This window comes from Carassius auratus, chromosome 41 (genome assembly GCF_003368295.1).
Source record: "Carassius auratus strain Wakin chromosome 41, ASM336829v1, whole genome shotgun sequence".
NCBI lineage: Eukaryota > Metazoa > Chordata > Actinopteri > Cypriniformes > Cyprinidae > Carassius > Carassius auratus.
The window spans coordinates 1,571,785-1,587,662 of NC_039283.1; the positions used below are offsets into that span (position 1 = coordinate 1,571,785).

General features: G+C 36.0%; 2 protein-coding genes across 2 annotated transcripts in view; both read left to right on the forward strand.

The window, feature by feature from the left end:
• Positions 1 to 15,878, forward strand: part of LOC113059477 (collagen alpha-6(VI) chain-like) — a 1,020,620-nt gene that overhangs the window by 61,978 nt on the left and 942,764 nt on the right.
• LOC113059571 (GSK-3-binding protein-like) lies at positions 4,730 to 6,246 on the forward strand. The gene has a single exon (XM_026228138.1). The coding sequence runs from the start codon at positions 5,006 to 5,008 to the stop codon at positions 5,441 to 5,443; it is 438 nt and encodes a 145-aa protein (XP_026083923.1). The 5' UTR covers positions 4,730 to 5,005; the 3' UTR covers positions 5,444 to 6,246.

Sequence of the window (15,878 nt, forward strand, 5' to 3'; positions counted from 1 at the left end):
GTTACACTGTCACCGTTACTCTCCAACACTGCTGTTGTGCTGCATAGTATGTTTGTGGAACAGCAATACTTTCAAAAGAAAAGCGTTTATTTGAAATAAAAATCTTTTGTAACATTGTAAATGTCTTGACTTAGCCTTTAATAATGATTTCATAAGACACTGACTAATAAAAGTATTCATTTCTAAAAAATAAAAAGTTCTACCTTCGAACGATGGTGTAAACTGATTGTTGTCTCACTATGTATTTCAAGTAATAAACTGATATGATCAGGAAAAGTGTAGAGCATGCAGCTCTCAGCCTTCTGGTACTGTCCCCGCTGTAATCTCAAACTCTGATCAGGATGAGCCTCTCTAAAGTTAGACCGTATGAGATTTACTATTGTCCCTTGAGCAGAAGAGCCCAACCCCCAACTGAGTCCAGTCAGCAGCTGTAACTGTGCTGAGTACATGAGTACACTCGTCTGAGGAGGTCAACAACAGGCAGCTACACTAACATTCCTTTCAGGAGGAGTTTTCTGGTACAAATCTAATTGAGTGCTTTGTCGAAAGTTAGTATTGTTTGCGTTTATTCAGACAGCATTTATCCACCCCCACATTTCACACCAGTATAATGAATCAGGCAATTGCAACCTGACAGAGGAACATTATTGGCATCTGTGGCTCCATGAAGAAACTTTAGCATCCACAGAAACTTTCCAGAACTTTTACAGCGAAAAAGGGTTCTTCAGATTATTAAAATATTCTTCACACTAGAAGACGGTTCCTGTACTGAAAGGTTCTTTTGGGAACCAAAAATAAAAAATAAAATAAAATAAAAAAAACACAGAACCTTTCAGTACAGGAACCTTTATTTTTAAGTGTAGATATGGCACACAGAACAAAGTTCTTTATTCACATCTATGGTTCTATTAAGAACTTTTGTCCTTAAATGCAATAACAAATTTGTTATTTTAAAAAGATTCTGCAGTAGCTCTTCTATGGCTCTGCTGTTAAAAAAAAAAAAAAAAAAAAAAAAAAAACTGTAAAATATTTTTAAGCCCTGCACTTCAATGTTTTTCACGTAAGCTAGTCAGATAATAATAACATGTTGCCCATTTAAAAATAAGTTATAAACATGCACCCATTTATTTCTGTATTGAGATGTTTGTAAGACTAAAGCTGGTCTTTAAACAGGAAGATGAAACAAATAAGGAATAAAGCTTCTCTCTTGTAGCTATAAAGGATTATCTCATTGGTTACTTTTCCCTGATTTATTGTATGCTTCCATTTTAAACAAAGCTAAAAAAAAACAAAAAACACTTAGAAATCCCACAACCCACAACACAGTCTAAAACCAGATCCCTTAAATACTTGAAACAGACACAGTTCTTCCTTCCTCATCATTGATCTGTATTAAGTTTTTCTGTTTATTAGCCTTGCCTTCGACAAATAACCCATGCTCCCCACCCATATAAACTTCTAGGACTGAGTGTTCTTCCTGTTCTTTCCTTCTGAGAAATTAAGCTAGCTAAGATAGTCCAAAAGAGACAGAAGAAGTTTTACAACTTTCATGATAGCATTGCAGGTGTATGAGATTACAGACCATTATAATCTCCATTCATATCAAACCTTTTATGTAGACTTACATGTAGAGTTCAGGGGTTTTGATACCAAGTTCCTCCAAATATTACGATCCCCTTGAGGGACTCCTCCTTAGAATAAAAAGCAGCTATATTTTTATTCATAAAGATCCATTTTCACTGCATACAAAAATAGTGATTATATGCAAAATTAATCATTTGCATACTGTACTGAAGCCAAAACAAATCATCTGAAAAATATTGACTTTTTATTAGGTTAACATTTTTATACCCACTATTAAAATGTTAAATCCAAGCTGTATTTTCACAGTAAATATATATTGATCACAGTAAAAAATTATACATAATATTCTATTGAATCAGAGAAGAGATCTTTTGTAGTTGCTTGCTCATATATATATATATATATATATATATATATATATATATATATATATATATATATATATATATATATATATATATATATATATATATATATATATATATATATAATAGCCACATAACTAGATCACTAGATTAACAAATTAGCAATACATTTCAGTCAGATTCCTATAAATGCGAAAACACATTTTTCAAGAATAAACATGATTTGATATGACATTCATGTCTGTGGCACATTAATATTTAAAGATCAATATATCAATATTTAAGATTAACGTTTAACCCTACCTACTAATAGTATCAATCATTCTGTGACTGAATGTTAGGCGTATGCTCAGACAACGTATTAAATATTTACTCATATCACGGTATACTAAAATGTCTGAATAAAAAAGAATGACCTCAACCTCTTTTATCTCAAAGACCACATGGCACATTGGTTTCTGCAGTGAGGTGATTTCTGAGAAACAAGTTCCCTGTGGGCATGCTGATGATTGAGACAGAGAACAACGGCACACCAGTAGCCTGTGTTGATACATCGACAAAGGCTCAGTCTGTTCTTCAGACTGTTCTCCTGCTGTGAAGTAAACAAGGAAAGCTGCTATGGTTGTTGGATAGTGCAATCTGTGCACATACAAAATCAAATGGTGAATCACAGCTTGCAGGAAGACATGCCTATATTTTAATTTACCATGAAGAGGATATAAGAAACATCATCTCATTTTTAGATGTAGAACAAAGAGTTTAAGATTAGTCCATCTGCCATAAGTGGTTCAACTGTAAGGTTATGAAGTGACTAGAATACTTTTTGTATGCGAATAAAACAAAAATAATGACTTTATTCAACAATTTGTCTCCTCTGTGTCTCTACACATCACCGTTGTGCCATTTTGGAGAATATCAGCTGAACGCAGGCAGCTTACGCTCTTCTGTGTCAGCCGCGCCACAATGATGCACTGTTTTCTTTCAGATCATAGCATGAATATATGTAGAAAACAGTGCATCATTGTGGCGCGGCTGACACAGAAGAGCGTAAACTGCCTGCGTTCAGCTGATATTCTCCAAAATGGCGGTACATAAAGTCTTTATTTTTGTTTTATTTGCTTACAAAAAGTATTCTCGACGCTTCATAACGTTACGGTTGAACCACTGATGGCAGATGAACTACTCTGATGATGCTTTTCAAACTTTTTCTGTACCTTGACAGTGTTTTTTACTTGGCAGTCTACGGGACAGTCATAAGCCTCCTGGTTTTCATCCTAATTATCTTAAATTGTGTTCCGAAGATGAATCAAGCTTTATGGGTTTGAAATGACATGGGGGTAATTGATTAATGACAACATTTTCATTTTGGGGTGAAGTATACCTTTAATGAAAGAATTTTCATTTTTGGGTAAACTATCCATTTAATTAAATGGTTTGGTGCCATATATGCAACCAAACATAGTAGTTGTGTTAAAATAATTCACAATCTGTTTCTAAGAACTCAGAGGCCTCTTCCTCTAAAAGAGGACGTGGTCAGACTGACGACTGTGAAACAGAACTGAAAGTACCAGAGTACATTTTAAGAAATACTAATTACATTGTGGCATAATGTTACAGGAAGAGTTCACTTCAGAATGATTTTTCACTCATAAGTGATTTGTGCATTTACAATAAACAGGTAGGCCTACTGATGTTTTCAAAGACACAAAGACATTTTAAAGTAGTCCATACGACTCTTGCACTGTATTTTGAATCAACCAGTTTTGTGAAATTAATTCACTGAAAACATCTAACTCAAAAGAATTATTTACTCAAAGCGAGCTGATGTCAAGAGTAACATAATAAATAATAATAAAATAAATACATTTTGGCCTGTTTCTCACAAAAAAGCACATGACTCATGGACCAAATGGTAAATGATGAAGAATTTTCATTTTGAGTCGAAGTATTCTTTTAATTTGTGAGGATGATTAAACAAACAAACTGCTACAGCTCGGCAAACAACTGTAATGAGTCACTGCTGCAAGTCTGAATAAATCCAGTTATTCAGAGGGATTTTTGACACAGTTCCATAGAGACAGATCACACATTTAATATTGGCAAGACTGCAAATATTATGCAAACACACCCATAGGACACTTCAGTCATTACCTAATAGCTACACACATGCACATAGCTAGCTACAATATATATATATATATATATATATATATATATATATATATATATATTTATATATATATATATATATATATATATATATATATATATATATATATATATATAAACACACACACACACACAGCGAGATGTCATAGATCTGCATACCTAGGAAAACAGGACCATGTTAACAATCACAACCTTTACTCCTTTTACGGCGTCACTGCCTACATCTCCTAGTTCAATCTATTTGTCATGTTTATTTTATATCAGTGTGTATGATACAATTGTATTCTAATATTCCCTTGATTACTTCCCACAATAACTGCCTAACACGTGCCTCACAAAACAAACTGGTCCTTCTTTCCAAATATGGCTATCAAGAAAGATACTGATTTGATAGCGAGTGTAATTCAGAATCTTAGTAAAGTTACATGAAGTAATGTCACATTCAGTTGCACCAGCATTTGGGTGCATTGAGTGCACACATGTGGCTGTCTACAACGTTTTTTTTACAATCGAGAACTGTTATGTAATGCTACAATTGATAATACAGAGATCTGCAGACACGTATGGCGGTGCCAAGATAATTATAACCGCTAAGAATGATAAAGGGAGCAGACAAAGTAATATATGTAGCAGTTGATCCGTATAACATCACTCTGCAACTTTCTGATAACAATATAACACATGCGTTTAGATTTTAAAACGACTGAGCATGCGCCCCTCTCGCTCTTAAATGGTACGTGCCGGATTCCGCGTCATCCATTGTTTACAAATCAACCCTTGAGCTGTTTCTGTTGAGCAGCGTGGCGGACGCCGACTAGACAGTCCTATCCGTTTGAATAAAAGCAATCATCAGGGCTGGGTATTTGTTATCTAAAGCTATATTGAAGATGCCTTGTCGAAAGGAGAACTATATCTTTTTGGAACAGTCGGTAACGGTGGATTCAAAGGAAGTAGACGCTCTCGTGTCGAAAATCGGCGAGGTGCTGCAGCTCCACAACAATAGCTCGAGCCAGAAGGCGATGTCACGTCTACACGGTAGCAACAACAACAACAGCAGCAGCGCGGCGGGCGGACAGCGGTGCATCCGTATCCGCAGCCGGAGTTTACGTTCCAGGCGGGCCAGTCCGTACAACCCACCCGGATCCAGCGATCAGGAATGGGACCATTTCAGATCCTCGTGGAACCGAAAGAAAATCGACGAGGACGATCCGCACCAACTCCTCCAGGAACTCATATTGTCGGGAAACCTGATCAAGGAAGCGGTCAGACGACTACAGTTTCCCTCGGAACCAACGGAGCACGACATCTCCAAATCTGTAGACTGACCTCACGAGCCCACAGATGCATGGACGTCCTCACGTTTTCAGAGCTCATTATTATACGTTGGTTTTTACAAACTTTGATATCGCACCCTTATGTTTTTTGTTTTTGTTTTATTGTATATTGCTGAGATGGAAACGTTTTGTATTTTGGACTCTTTAGCAATGTGACCCTACCTTGTTCTCTCATTTTTAAATATCAGTGTTCGGATTGAAATGCAAGTGTAATGCAAAAAGCTAGTGGTTTATAGCAATGCATTTTATTATAGTATTAACTGGCCTCTGGCTGGTTTGTCCTAGAATGGTGCATCGTGTTTTGGTTTGCTGGAGTTTAGCACTCTCAAGAACTGCTCAACTGTTTTGTTTACAATGTAGATGTGCTTGGGCTGCTGGCTTGCGGTCCTCACCTAGATAAGGCAACGGGTCACACTTTTTGTTTACTCCTTTTAAACCTATGTTTGGATACAAAGATAATACTAATTTGGTTTCAAGCAGGTCCTGTGTGCACCTCATGAGGGCCCTTGTCTTCTGTCCCTTTGGTTTCCAAGCAAGGACAACACTCCTTAAAGAGAAACTGAGATCAAACTCTGTGTGTGGGTAAAAGTGTTAGACATGTGGGATGTGATCACAACACAATGACACTGTGGTGCTTTTTGATTCCAATATGGATTTTTAAAGTTTTTTTCTAATGATGTTTTGTGTTTTCATTTTCACTCTGTAAACTCTGTGTATGCTTCGAAACGAAGTGTTTTTAATAACTCTGATTGTTCAGAGAGTTTGGTGTCTAATAAACATGGTGTTTTTGCATACAATGGATTCATACGTTTGTTTCTATAACCAATTTTGGTTTGCATGCACATTTTTGTTGTTTGTACCAATTACGTGGATCACCAAGCATTATTATGAGGCAGTACTTCAAAGATCAAACATCCAAAATTCTATGTTAAAACAAGTTTATGATATTAGTGACTTATTCTTATGTCACACATGGTACTTTACTGCACTCATAAAGAAAACATCAACGTAGATTGTCCAAAAATATGGCCACGTTATAATGATAAGTGAAAATACAAGCTGACTCACCACAGCTATGATACCTGAAGTGATAAATGTAGCCATGCTCTTTGAACACACTTTGTGATTTAAAGTTAATTAATGACTAGTAATGTGTATACATGCAAAAAGAAAAAAAGTCCCACTTCCGTGTAGGCATATGCCCAATCGCCCAATAGATGGCAGCACAATGCAAGTCACAACTGCGCTGTAGGATCTGGGGGAAATCTGAGAGGGATAAATACTTATTTCACGAATAACTTACTGTAGTATTCCTCAATATTGCATGAATTGATTATGCTAATGTGGCTGACATGGCTTACTTGATTCTGATTGGTGGATCACGACACTGAGCGGAACATATTTTTAATATATGTACTGATAGATTTCTATGCACAGTCTACTACATCCTACAATATATTGTAGGTAAAAATTGATAGCCTGAATGAACTGTAAGTCGCTTTGGATATAAGCCTCTGCTAAATGCATACATTTAATATCTTAATTTAATTTTATTGTTATTAATTTGAACTATGATGTAATTCCACCAACTTAATATATATGTACACACATAGGATATATGTATTTATAGAGAGAGCAACCTCCCCCCCCCCCCCCCCCCCCCCCCGGTTAATGCATCCCTGCCTCTGTTGAATTATTTTTATCCCCCATGGGGATAAACATCAACACCAGTCAACAGTCACGCTCTGAATCAAATGATTCGCGATTCGATTGAAACGCTTCGAAACAGTGAATCATTTTGTGGCTGATTCGAGTTTCAAACAGCTCTTTTGATACTGTGTTCTTTGGTCGCTTTGACTATATAATTTATTCGTTGCTTGAATAACCGTGGAAATGAAATCATTAGCCTACAGTTAATTGTCCTAACTTGTTTTTAAAAGATTGGGCTCATACAATTCCCGTCGTATCAAAAACATTTCATGACACCCATTAACCCATATGGTACTTGCCTATAAAAAGACGGGTTTATAATGTTAGGCTACATAGGGTACTACAGCCTTACCCTTACCTATCACCTATGGAGAGAGAAAATGTTTTCAAAAGCATACCCCATTACCCCCCACCATATGCTTATATTTTAGGACGTTTAATTTATTTGTCATAGTACTTCTGCACTGGCGCCATCTTGCAGTTTAAAAGGGTACTAAAGAAAACTTGTTAAAAATGGCCTGTGGGACTTCAGTGTAAATTTTTATGGTGAATATAAACATGTTGATAGCTCAGGGGTCAGTTCAAGCAAGCAAATGAAAACATTACTCAAAATAACAATGAGTCAGCTTAGAAAGAATATACACAAAAAATATGGAGGGCTCTTTTTGGTTCCACAAAGAACCTTTCAGTGAACTGTTATTAAAATAATAACTTTTTCTTATTAGTGCGAAGAACATTTTAATAATCTGAATACATACATATATTTATAAATAAAAATAAATGAGTAGTTATTTATTTATTTAGTTCCTTGTATAGTTCATTTGATGTTAAATGTTTATCATGGAATCATATATGCCAATGAAGAACCTTCATCAAAAAGTAAAATAAAGAACTACAGTATATGCTAAACTAGCCCACTAACTTGAATTATAGATGAATATATTATTTGCTATTTTAATTAACGTTGATGATATCTTAAGATTTGTTGAGTGTGTTATTGTCCTGGTATTTTGGCAATTTTATTTAGTGACTCCCAAATCTTTTGATATTCTTCAAATTCTGTCAGGAGTAACAGAAATGAACTTTAACAATAGGTTTAAATTGATTTTTACCTATTATAGGCCATTTTCTAACCTATTTAAATATATGCATAATCTTATGTGTCAATTTCTTAAACTTAAATTCTAATAAGACACTAGGGCTGTTACCAATCAAAAATCAGTATCAACAAAATTAGTGTTTGCAGTGCAGAGTTGGGGTGTGAGGTGGTGAGTCATTGACTCATTCAACCAATTCACAGACTGCTTCATGTAAAATAAATTATCTGGGATGAACCGTGATTATTGCCGACATTAGGCTATTACATTAACAGACTCGATAACAGAAATTTAATGAATAAAGCTGTTTCAGCATAAAAAACACTGGATATTTTGTGCTGATAATCCTGTCATAAAATCAATAAAAGTGGATCTGGCCAATTCAATCCAAATTACGTGTTTACGTGTGATTTTTTTAATTCTGATTTTGTTAGTCGGATTAGTAGTGACAAAGGCAGTGATTTACCGCCACCTACTGGCGCTTTTAGTTTCATTTTTGAAAAACAATTTAATTTATTGAAATAATTTAGTAGCCTACTTCTGTATTAAAATCTTTATATTTAAACTTTAAACTCACCCTCGTTAAACAGTCTGTAAATATACATAAATGTCACTTTTGTGTTCTTCTGTACCACCTCTGCAGTGCAAAGTTGATACTGATTTAATTTGATTGGTAACCTAGTAGTTATGCTTCCTGTGCTGCATTTCCCAAAATGGTTTATGTTCAGTGTAGGCGGAAATGCAGCTCTAATTGTGTCGTATTCTAATTCAGTTTTTTTGTTTCATTTAAGTTTTTTAAAAGATTGATAATATAAATGTATGAATTTGACATAAAAATGACATTTAATAAGGTTAGAAAAAATGCCATTACAAAGGCGCCCCGGTGAGTCAAATCAACTCATAATGGGAAGTTTCTTTTTCAATGTCCTATTTTTTTTTAGGAGCACAAGTGCTTATTCCCCTTTTTTTATTATTAAACACAAAGTTTCATTCATGATGCTTACATTATCACATGTGCAGATTCCTACACAATGTATGAATTACATAGGTGATTATCTCCAAGCAGAGATTCTGTTGAATGAATGAGTTTGTGCCCCAAATAAATAATGGATGTTGTTTGTTGGCCTGTAATGTGATCTGTAATCTCAAGATAGGAAAACATTGAAATTAACAAATGGAAAGATGAAATGTGTAATGTTATTCTAAATTATAAAGGTTTTTATTATTTAATACGGAAAAGTCATCTAAATTGACCCAAACCCCTCCAGGCAGAGTTCCCCAAATTAATTTTGGTCATTTCCACCACTGTATAAAAGTAATTAGGGGACATTTTTGCCCCAATATCTTGAATTTAGGGGGAATCCTGAATGTATTTTAACAGACTAAATCAGAACGTGAAAGCATTAACTAAATGTGCGTGCACAGTACTAGTAGTCTAACTTACATCACAGTGTATGCATGAACTTTTTTCCAATGCATTTTTACTCTGCTTCAGTCTGGAGACCCTAGACTCTTCAGAAGCTGCTTTTTAACTTTTCACAAGGCACCAGCTGTCTTTGTCTGAGTGCATCCTCAAAGTCACACGGGAACGGCACAGTTCTCACCTCACATCCCCAGCCACCAGAGGCTTCTGCTGTTCCTTCACATGTCACCAACACCCAAGGCTCAAAAAAATTATACGTAAGCCTTACATAAGAGCATTTTTTTCCCCTCATGTCTGTCCTACATTCTGACCTACATCACAAAGTGACGATGATGTATTAGGGGTTTCAAGATCCAAACCAAGAGAGTGTTACTGATTTTCTTGCTTTGAAGGCAAGGATGAGCCACACCAAGGGATATTTCACTTTTGAGATCATGTGGTGTGTCTCTTCATTTCTCATGATGTGTTATGCAGCTGGACATCTGACTTAAGTTGGCCAAATGGAACATGCAATGTTTTTTAACTGATTGCTATGCAGTTGCTATAGGGGTTTCTCTATATAGTTGCCAGGTTGTTCTTTGTGGTTGCTAGGCTAGTACAAGACAAGTCTACTGCCAATTTATAAAATGACTTGGATTCCTCCTTCAATATTTTTTGTTTTGTATAGAGACGGACTATCAGTTTTTTTCAGTTCAGCCAGTTGGTGCCAGCAAATGAGTGACTTTTCTTTATATGTGAGTCATTAAATCATTTATTTAACCAATTCATTGAAAACACATTCAGCAACAAAACACCACAATGTTTGTTGCTCGGAAATGTGAAACAGTGAATTCTGAGATGGATTTTTCGTGGAACAAAACTAGTGTAAATTATAATATTCTACTTAAAATGTAAGTTAATCACAATTGACTTTTGTCTACTGAACTGTTGTGTAAAAGCAATGTCACACTTGTTTTAAAGCACCCTTGTTCTAATTATATTGTTTATTGATATCAATAAAGTTTCCATTAACCAACACAAAAATAAGGTCCAGTTCACACAGAACCCATTTTTGCATTCCACTGCTGCTTTTTGTTTTTCTATATAAACATGCGTGCGGCGTCCCGCTTTTGCATAATGTCTTTTGTACACATTTATGGGAGGAACAGAGACAGTTTTCACTCCATATTGAAATGCCCATGCATGTCACATTTTAAAGACACAATGTCAAGTTAAAATAAGGTTATTTGTCTCGCAATTTTAAACTCGCAATTTTAAACTCAATACATTTTTTTCTGTACAAATGACCACTAAGTCACAAAATCAGTCTAAATTACATCTGCACCTACCAGACAAAAAAATAGATATTTTGAATACTAAGTGGAAGATGCTGATTTCAAAGAAAACCACACACAGACCCAGACGCGCACAGTCTGTTTTTGTCTAATTAGTGCCCATTGTGTGGCATCATTCTCTCTGATCAGATACCCGCTGGTTCACAGAGCCACTTCAGGGCACACCTGTGAGCAGTTGGAACATGAACAAACAACACCGAAGACTAATGTGTAGCTAAAAGCTGAGATAATTAACCTCATCATCAGGGTCCACCTGGGAAAAGAACAACCATGAGAGTGGCCTGCGACCGCAAAAGCAGCTGTGAATGAATGCAGCTAAAGGGGTGCATTAATATTTGATTGAAATGGTTATCATCTCTGGGCCCCAATCCAAACACACATGCAGCACTTCAGCTTTAGATAACACTTTAGAAATTGTATTTATTTATTTATTTCACAGTGTCCTTTTTACCAGGGTCTTCTAATGACAGCACTGTGAGCGGAATAAAAGCAAATCTTGAATTCATTTAAAAGTACATGGATGTGTCCCTTCTATGCATATTTTAAACAACACTTACAAAAAAAGTACCACAGTGTTATTAATGTATTTTGAACATAGTATTTTGGAAATGTACCAATCATTATATTTTAATATAAATGCGATAATTATTTAATATACAGTGTTCACAAAAAGTTTTGTCAGGAAGTGTCTTGAAATTACATTTATATATTACTAACATAATATGGTTAAACATTTACAGTATACCTGTATAGTAAAATATACACATACAGTAAAAACATTTTTTCAAGTGGAATGTTAAAGTTTTGCCTCCCCTTAAAATTGATGACACCTTTAAAAAAAAAAAAAATCATCATTACAAATGATATCAGGTGTAATTTACATATTCATCACAACCAATGGGATGAGGGAAACTTTTCCCAGTTGTGATTTGATAAAACACTTTCTTATGTAATGTCAACCCTAACAAACTCCTTTTTTGTGAAATGTTTTGCTCCAGAAGTATGTTTGTGCTGTATGTCTGTGAACTAAATGTCTCTTGATCTGATATTTTGTTATATAATAAATACAATGACATTTTTTAAGGGTGAATTGTTCTCCTGTACTGAAGTATATCATCTGATATCATCCATACAGCACATTTTTGTGAAGGAAGCTCTTTAGAAACGATACATTTGGTTTTGAATGAAGTTTTCTCACAGTCTTTGTGAATTACTGTTTTTGTCATCCTAAAAAATTGCAGTCTTAAAGAAAAGTGCAAAACACAATGGGTTTCCACTGCTTTTCATCTCTTTTTGATTCACTCTTCACCGTCTTTTCTAGCTGGCGTGATGATCCATGAGCGGTCAGCCCCCTAGAATCCCGTCTTCAGCATTGGCTAAGATTGTGACTCACTGCAGCATTTTTGGCAGGTATTTAAAAGCCGTCTGAAATCCCTCACATCATGTGTTATTCCAGATTAGCAATTACATGGCATTTGCGCTAGAATTTAAATATTTGTGGTGCACAAGATAATACAGTTTGAGATTATCACCTTGCAGAGTGTGGAAACAGATAGTGTTTTGAAATGTTTAATGCTTTTTGGTTGTTCTGAGAGGAAAAAAAGCATTCTACTTCTCAAACATGAATGCTTCTTCTTTTCTGCATTTATACAGTATTATATCTGTTCCATTATACCTGCATTTTAAGTCATCATCAATGCACCCCAGATGGGAAACCTGTTCCAAATCCATAGGCAAGAGAATTATGTTGCTACTTTTGGCCAAATTCTAAGTCAGCACTGAATGCAGTATATTATACCATTATATTTATTTTACCATGTGTATAGCTTAACAAAAGCATATGGAGCACACTTCCAGTCAACTTACTCTAACTTTATTTCAAAATGTTTAATATTTTGTATACCTGCTTATCATTGCTCTCAGAATATATCAGTGGCATAACAAACCCACCATCTTTCACATTTTACATGTAGAGAATATCAAGAAAAAGTCATTGGCGTACAAGCAAATGATTTCTGACACACTTCTGCATTAGATATGGGATAACATATTCCTCCCACTGACACAGAAAAGAGAAAAATATCAGCTGATCTTCTCTTGAGCTACATAAGTATAGCACTAATGTTTGATCCACTGCAGGAAGTGCTGTAGATAGTGGTTTAATCTGCCATCACAGGTCTGCAAAAGGACCAAAGAGTTGCTAAATTGAAACATACTCTCACTTTGAGGTCCTGCTGAAGGGCTTCCCTCAAACACTGCATCCTTCTGCATTAAAGTACAGTATATTAATGCAATGCTGGACATATGCATGTGCAGATAGCGGAGACTTAGGCCCCGTCCACACGGAGACGGAGGAGCTTACCCCAATCCGATCTTTTTTTCCTCGTCTCAAGAAATATCCACGTTCACACGAAACCGCATAATGATGTAGTATACATGCCAGACCAGTATGTGGCACTGTAATTCTGCCACAGAGATACACTAAAAACAGAGAAGAAGACTTGGACTATGCTCGTAAACCTTGCGCGTGGTACACAAACGAACATGGAACAATACATTTATTAATCAGTGTTAATGTTAGTTAATAAAAAGACAATCGTTCAGTGTTTGTTCATGTTTTTGTTGCTGTTACGTGACGTAGAGCTGTCTGACTAGGGGGGAGACGTGGCGAAAACCGTTTCACCTTGCGAAAACGCCGGATCCGTGTGGACGAAACGCCTATCCGATAATAAATGTGTGCGTATTCACAGAAACGCGTCTCCGTGTGGATGGGGCCTTAGATAATAGATAATCGTCCCAGTTACCCATTTAAAAGGCCTTGTGGAAATTATTTTATGGAAATGGAAGGGCCAAGGATAAGGCCAAGGATACTCCTTGGGCAAAGATTAGTTGATACACTAAACTCAGTTTATCGGTCATAAAACGGGCAATTATTAGCAACCAACAAGTTGACTACAGATGCATAAAGCTTCTTCCCACACAGGCAGTAGCTGTCTGGAACATTGACTGTTAAAATATGAAAAAATGTGGCAATTATTTAATTGTCACCACTGTCCACAAGCAAGTGTGCTTCTGTAAAGGCTTAAACTAGTTAGTGAATGTCCAAACTTGAGTTTTCCTTTAGGACTGACTGTTTAAAAACCAAATGTTTGAAGTCTGACATCAAAGACTTGTGCTCAGGCGATCATTATTTAATCAAAGGAATCTTTTTTTTTACGGTTGAAAAACATAAGTTACACAACTGAACTATCGGTAAAATTATTCAAAGGCCAAAAGACTTGCTCGTTGGATAAAAAAGTGAATGGGAGCAGTTCTCCAGCATTAATTCTTCTTTTGCATATTTAAGGTCATTGCACAAATGCATGTTCTCGGCAAATTCATATTCAAAATGTTTCATACAGCTAAAATAAGCACATCCTTGGTTTCCAATTGCCTTGTCCTACTCATGTGTCCCAGCTGTGATTTGTTTGCATGTCTGCCTTGGGCATTCTTCACTTTACTTCTACACTTATATTTACATTATGGCCTTCACCTGGCCTCCATTTTGACTTTGCTGCTGTCCTGCCGCAAGTCTGTTTTCTAAGAGTATGATCAGTTATTGGAAAACATAACTACAGAGATGCATAGAGATGCATTGCAGAGCTGATTAAATGAGCTATATTTAAGAATGGGCTCACTTTTAATTCATTAATTAATTACAAATTATGTGGAATGACAGGAAGAGAAATTTATGTTGTTTTAATTAGATAGACAGACAGACAGACTAAAATAGTTAAATTTAGGTCCATGAAGTACCGAAGTGTTGCTCACCACCATCCTCAATAAACAGTCATGAAGCCTCACAAAATGCTATCCATGCTTGTGCTCCAAAAGACCGTGGGGGCGTCCAAGTGCATTGCCCTGGGCTTGTTCAGATCGAAGAGGTAGGTTGATGTTAAAGAAGTCAAAGAGCATAATACTGTGGTGCACAAGTGCGATGAGGTTCTATCTGAGCAAAACTGTGTTTTATATACAAAAACATGATCCACTTCACTTTGCCTTGATGTGCCAGTTTGTGTTTTATTCGACATGGGTGATGTGAAATTCATTTAGTGCAAGCATAATCAGTGGGGCAGTTGCACAAACATGGTAAATCTACAAGATCTTTCGCCATTAAGGTAAGTGAACCAAAGGGCAATTTGTTTAGTGAGCGCAATATGCGAAGAGAGAGGAGAGCTGTATTTTACATTCTGTTAGATTGTTTGAATGTCATGATGTGGCGGATAATTGCTCAAAAGAGGATTTTCAAATGAAAGAACAGAGACGTAGAAGTCTTTCATGTCAACCCTCGAGGGAATCTACTTCACTATACTGTTTTGATATGAATGAGGACCTTTTGTGTAGATGATATTTATTTAATCAAACCTATATCACCAGTGAATTATTAAGTATTTGAGCATCTTTGCACAGTCTGTCTTTTACAGTCTCTGTTCTAAGCTCGTGCTCGTCTGTCTCTCAGGAGCGGCCCTTACCCCTCCCCAGGTGCCCTGACCTAGTTGTGAGACGCCTCACGAAATCACGGGGTCATATTAGCAGTCGTTTTTCATCACCGCTGTCGGGAAAGAGAACAGCTTGACCAGTGTCCTTGGCTTCAAAGAAGAAGGATGTCCTGGTTACCAGATGATTTTATTACCATTAGTTGCACACAATGTTATAATCTAAGCCAAGCATCATTTTGCTCTAGTACTAACAAACCTAAACATACTAAAATCATGCAGATTGTTAAGTGTACTGTTACTTTGAAGTCAGCCTTTGCAGTTTTTGGCTGGTCGATGATCAAATATCATCAATATGGACAAATAGCACATTAAAGGGTTAGTTCA

Coding starts and splice junctions, on each gene's coding strand:
- LOC113059571 (XM_026228138.1), top strand. CDS start 5,006: ATGCCTTGTCGAAAGGAGAACTATATCTTTTTGGAACAGTCGGTAACG.